This window comes from Bemisia tabaci, chromosome 4 (genome assembly GCF_918797505.1).
Source record: "Bemisia tabaci chromosome 4, PGI_BMITA_v3".
NCBI lineage: Eukaryota > Metazoa > Arthropoda > Insecta > Hemiptera > Aleyrodidae > Bemisia > Bemisia tabaci.
The window spans coordinates 13247300-13253366 of record NC_092796.1 but is presented as its reverse complement, the minus strand read 5'-3'; the positions used below and the strand labels follow the sequence as shown (position 1 = coordinate 13253366).

General features: G+C 39.6%; 1 protein-coding gene across 1 annotated transcript; it reads left to right on the top strand.

The window, feature by feature from the left end:
* Window positions 1-99: 99 nt before the first annotated feature.
* On the top strand, window positions 100-5580 carry AP-1-2beta (adaptor protein complex 1/2, beta subunit). Its single transcript, XM_019046081.2, has 2 exons — window positions 100-343; window positions 1510-5580. The coding sequence occupies exon 2, from the start codon at window positions 1686-1688 to the stop codon at window positions 4404-4406; it is 2721 nt and encodes a 906-aa protein (XP_018901626.1). The 5' UTR covers window positions 100-343; window positions 1510-1685; the 3' UTR covers window positions 4407-5580.
* The last annotated feature ends 487 nt before the right edge of the window (window positions 5581-6067 follow it).

The following is a 6067-nucleotide window of genomic DNA, read 5'->3' as shown; positions in this document are numbered from 1 at the left end:
AAACAGCCTCGAAAAGTGACTTCATCGGCGATCCAGTACTTTGCGACTCTATTGTACTCTATGGCTTAATGACGTCAGCAAAATAATGCTTGTTCCTTTACTGCGGTTTGTTTGGTTTGTACCGTTTGTGTGGCATCGTACTTCCAATTTTATCAATAACTTGTTATCGGGGCGGCACTCACACCATTTGATCGCTATTCGTGCCTATATTATTTCCAATCGCTTGAACGAGACTAGATTTCAATTATTCAGAAGTTCTAGTTCATATCTTCATCCTTCATCTTCACCACTTTACCTCTTCAGCGGAGCGTGGAAACCAGTACCAAACCACAGGAGGCAATAGGTAATTCTATCAACTGAACCCTCCCTTTTAGCTCTGTCTCTTAGTTTATGCATATCTTGCGTGGTTTAGTAAACTAATCATCCTTATTATGGAATAATTTAATCTCTTTGATCGCGCTTTCAAAGCTCATTCCTGGGGCATGACCCCAGAAACGCTAGTTCTTCTGGGGCCAGAAACATTCATTTCTTGGTTAGGGCCAACGCCAAATCATTTGGACAGCTTCTATTGTACCTTCAACGCAAGTTCTGAATGTATTTTCATATCTGTTAGTATTCATACGCTGAAATGAGCATTGTATATTTTGTCCCCTTACCCTCAAGGTGACCAGCTTAAATTCGTGCAAGCACCAAGATGGATCCATAAGCCCAATTCACACTCTCCAACTTATCATCCGATACGATCGAGCGAAAAGTTGGATGGAAAGCTGGACGCAAAAAAATTTGATCAAATTACCGCTGAAGTGTGATATAGTCATCAGCCTGCGGTTCGGGTAGATACAGCTTTGGCTCATGTCGTTCTGAAGATTTTGTTCCAACTTTACGTTCAGCTTTCCATCCTATTGGCGCCGCCAATTGGATGGATAGTTGAACGAAAAGTTGATTGTGATGTCACATTCAAATTTTCATCAAATTGTCGTTTTCTCTTGTCAGTATCACATCCAACTTTTCATTCGACAAGTTGCATCCAGGAGTTGGATGAAAAGTTTGAAAGTGTGAATTGGGCTTAACGGTAGGTAGTTGAAGTAGGTGGTGATGAAGGAAGAAGACTAAAGAAACTCTGGCTTTCAGTTTGTCAGCATGATATATCAAGTAAGTAGTGCTACTAAGGCTTGGTAAACTGGGGAACTATACTGATGCGCAGCAGCTAAATCACTGTAGACATCGTGCCTCGGATAAGAGCTGTTCCTTAGTTGCTTTCCGTAGAATATTATCGAACTCTTCATTCAAGTGAGGGGTTAGGATAATATACATGAAGCCGAGACGAACCACTCGGTACTTGAATCACTTCAGGGAAACACTACAGCTATCCAACTTTGAAAAGGTGGACTAAATCGTTCACACCCACCACTCATGACTCTAGTGATGTGTTTATTTCTCCAAACGTGAAAATCAGTAGATTTTCCTCTCTTGTAATGGTTTCTAATGTTCATTTTTCTCTAATTTCAGAACCACTATTTGGATATCCCTTTTATTTTCTGCCTCTGTCTTCCTGCGTTTTCTTGATTGAATCGGGTGAATTGAGAAAAGAGACGACCCCAACTGAGCCACCAGCACTGTTCATTTCCACAGGGTGAGTTTAGTCCTCATTTGTTAGAGTTTCCTCAGTAAACTTCCAAAGTATCATGACGGACTCAAAATACTTTACAACCACCAAGAAAGGTGAGATTTTCGAGCTGAAATCGGAATTGAACAGTGACAAAAAAGAGAAGAAGCGGGAGGCTGTGAAAAAAGTGATTGCATCAATGACTGTTGGGAAAGATGTCTCTGCATTGTTTCCAGATGTTGTTAATTGTATGCAAACGGATAACTTGGAGCTTAAGAAGCTTGTCTACCTTTATTTGATGAACTACGCCAAGAGCCATCCAGATATGGCCATCATGGCAGTTAATACATTTGTCAAAGATTGTGAAGATACAAATCCTCTTATCAGAGCTTTGGCTGTTCGCACGATGGGATGTATTAGAGTTGACAAGATCACCGAATATTTGTGTGAGCCACTAAGGAAATGCTTGAAAGATGAGGATCCTTATGTACGCAAAACTGCTGCTGTTTGTGTAGCAAAGCTCTACGACATAAATGCTCAGCTTGTTGAAGATCAGGGATTTTTAGATCAATTGAAAGAACTTCTATCTGACTCCAATCCAATGGTCGTTGCGAACACAGTGGCCGCTTTATCAGAAATGAATGAATCTAGTCCAAGTGGGTCCCCGTTAATTGAAATGAATGCCCAGACCATCAACAAATTACTCACTGCGCTCAATGAATGCACTGAGTGGGGACAAGTCTTCATCCTAGATTCATTAGCTAATTATAGCCCAAAGAATGAACGCGAAGCTCAAAGTATCTGTGAGCGTATCACCCCGCGATTAGCACACGCGAATGCTGCCGTGGTCTTGTCTGCAGTCAAGGTATTGATAAAATTTATGGAAATGCTTAGTTCTGAAACAGACTTCGTGTCCACTTTGACCAAGAAACTTGCTCCTCCCCTCGTGACTTTACTGTCCTCAGAACCTGAGGTGCAGTACGTAGCTCTTCGGAATATAAACCTGATTGTTCAAAAGAGACCTGACATATTGAAACACGAAATGAAAGTTTTCTTTGTCAAGTACAATGATCCAATTTATGTGAAGCTCGAAAAACTTGACATCATGATTCGTTTGGCCTCTCAAGCAAACATTGCGCAAGTGCTCTCTGAACTTAAAGAATACGCAACAGAAGTTGATGTCGATTTTGTACGTAAGGCTGTGAGAGCGATTGGAAGATGTGCCATCAAAGTTGAACAATCTGCTGAGCGTTGTGTATCAACTTTACTGGATCTCATCCAGACAAAAGTCAACTATGTTGTCCAAGAGGCCATTGTGGTAATCAAAGATATCTTCCGGAAGTACCCGAATAAATATGAAAGTATTATCTCAACACTTTGTGAGAATCTTGATACTCTAGATGAGCCGGAAGCTCGAGCCTCCATGATCTGGATCATTGGTGAGTATGCTGAACGGATCGATAATGCAGATGAGCTTTTAGAAAGTTTCCTGGAAGGCTTCCATGATGAAAACACCCAAGTTCAACTTCAGCTTCTAACTGCGATTGTCAAATTATTTTTGAAGCGTCCTTCGGATACCCAAGAACTTGTTCAACAAGTTCTAAGCTTGGCGACACAAGATTCAGATAACCCAGATTTGCGTGACAGAGGATTTATCTACTGGCGATTGTTATCAACAGATCCTGCTGCAGCAAAAGAAGTTGTACTGGCAGAAAAACCCCTTATCTCTGAGGAGACAGACTTGTTGGAGCCAACCCTGCTTGATGAATTGATATGTCACATCTCTTCCTTAGCATCTGTATACCATAAACCACCGACAACATTTGTCGAAGGTCGTGCTGGATTACGCAAGTCTCTACCGGCTAAAACTGAACCCACTCCTCAACCAAGCGCGAGTGTAATTCCTGCACAAGACTCATTAATTGGTGACTTACTATCAATGGACTTAAATGCTCCTCCAACTTATAATCCACCCTCAGCAACCCCACCAGTTGTGGATCTTCTGGCAACCGGTCTCGATAATTTGTTAGGCAATGATGCCCCAGTATCCTCCACCACAACTGGTCTGTTGGGTGACATTTTTGGTATAGCACCTGTTGTGACTGGGTACATTGCACCAAAGCAAATGTGGCTTCCGGCTGACAAAGGCAAAGGTTTGGAACTATGGGGTACGTTCTCTCGAAAGAATGGTCAGATCAGTATGGACTTCACATTCCACAACAAGGCAATGCAGCCAATGATGGACTTTGCCATCCAGTTGAACAAGAACAGCTTCGGTCTTACACCCGCTAAACCTTTGTTGGTGACACCTTTGCAGCCGAGGTTATCGCAAGAAGTCAGTTTACCCCTTGCAACAACGGGAGCTATTCAAAGGATGGAGCCCCTGACCAACTTGCAAGTTGCATTGAAAAATAACATTGACGTGTTTTACTTTGCAACCATCGTCCCGATGCATGTCTATTTTGTAGAAGACGGGCAGATGGATAAACGACTATTCCTGCAGACATGGAAAGACATTCCTGCCCAGAACGAGGTTCAGTACATCCTCTCAAACGTGCAGTGCAATACAGAGACTGTTGTTCAAAAAATGCAGCAAAATAATGTTTTCACCATCGCAAAAAGAAACGTAGAGGGACAAGACATGCTGTACCAATCTATAAAACTGACAAATGGTATTTGGATCCTCAATGAACTTAAAATATCACCAGGAAGCCCTAATATTACTCTTTCGCTTAAGTCCGTGTCCTTGGATATTGCACCTGGTGTGTGTCAATCTTACGATGCTATTCTGCATTCTTAATCTCATGGATCATCTCAAAAACCCATTTTAAAGGAGAGACTGCAACACTAATCGATCTGTTGATTCCAGCCTCTTACCAGTTAAGACGTTTGTCCTACATTTCCCTCACCAAGAAAACTAGTGAGGGAACACTACTTGTTTATGAGACTGGTCAAAGTTATTCAGGTTTTTTAAGAATTTAGAACTTTCGGTAAATTCTCAAAAGAACAAAACTCGGAGAAATGGTTTCCCTGACCTAAAAAATCTTCACCAACCCTCAGAAGGAACAGAGGGTGTCACTACATAAAATAGCAAGCCGTATTTAAGCATTTACCGGTTTTTTGTCTGTTTGTTTTACTGTTGTCATTAAGTCATTCTATTTTGATTCACCTCTTCTCTGGATTGATCTGTTCCATTCTTTATGGTGCTGAAAAAGCACCAGCTGATGGTAAAAAGTGAAAAACATGCATCCCGATTCGTGATTTCTCGTCATGTTTTATTCTTTTATTGGGTAAACTATTGAATGCTATTTTTCTCAGATTTTCATCAATGGCAAGAAAATTTTAAAAAAGAGCTCTCGCTCAGTTTTCTTTAAAAAAAATGAAACATTAGGTGAGACTTTGAAACTTTTTAAAGATAGTTTTTTTTTTTTAGCATTCCATGAGATGTTAATGTTTTTACCTACACCTATTTATATTTTCATGGTGTACAAAGCAATCATAATGTCAGCGATTTCTTATTTCAACTTCTTCATCTCGTTATTTTGTATTATATTGTTATCATTAAGTTAATAGCAGTAGTCTGTATATTTGTGAAATAGTCCTAAATAATTGTTATAAAAATTAAGTGTATTTATTTGTTTCTTTTATTCCTGAATCAGATCTGTATTATAATGTCTCTCTGAAGTATTAATTTGACAACTTAGTCTCAGTTCAATAATTGTAACTGACTGAACTCTGTGTCTTCTTGAAGCATTTTTGCCATATCTTAACTTCAGTAGATATTGATAATTTTCCTTTTTTCTGCATGAAATGTAGAACAGTTCTAAAATAGTATTGGAAATTCATGTTTCGCTTATAATTAATGCAACATTTGAAGTCACCTAGCTTTGCTGAACATCAAGATGACTTATAACGTATTTGTGAATATAGTTCTTCACTAAAGTGAATAAAAATATCCAGTAAGAAAATGAAAACTTTTGTTTTTTTGTTTTCTCTTTGTTTTTATGGGTTTAAAAAAAAGTTTCTAGGAAATTGTACAAGTAACGGTTACTTCATGTGAGATGGCATAAATGGAGACTTTTCCAACCAAACAGTATATGAGGACTTATATGTAACAATAGCGGTCATAGACATGCGCCATTTTTAGGGCAAACGCTTTTTTCGAATAATAGAGCCATCTAGAATGTCTGTGCAAAGTTTCAAACTTCCAGCGCAATTTTTCGGCGAGATATGAACTGAAAACTATGTTATTTGTAGAAATAGCGGATGTGAAAATCCACTGTTCCCCCCGGCCGGCGCGGCAGGGCACTGTGGAGATTCAAACCCACTTGCGATAACTGCCCGCATACCAGCCATGGGCTGTGTCTGACACTTAAATCATATGTATCGGGACTGTCTCGCCAGAATTGTTGAATTTTAAACTGATTTTATAATTTTTCCTTGTTTTTTTGAAAAAGTTAC

Coding starts and splice junctions, on each gene's coding strand:
- AP-1-2beta (XM_019046081.2), top strand. CDS start 1,686: ATGACGGACTCAAAATACTTTACAACCACCAAGAAAGGTGAGATTTTC.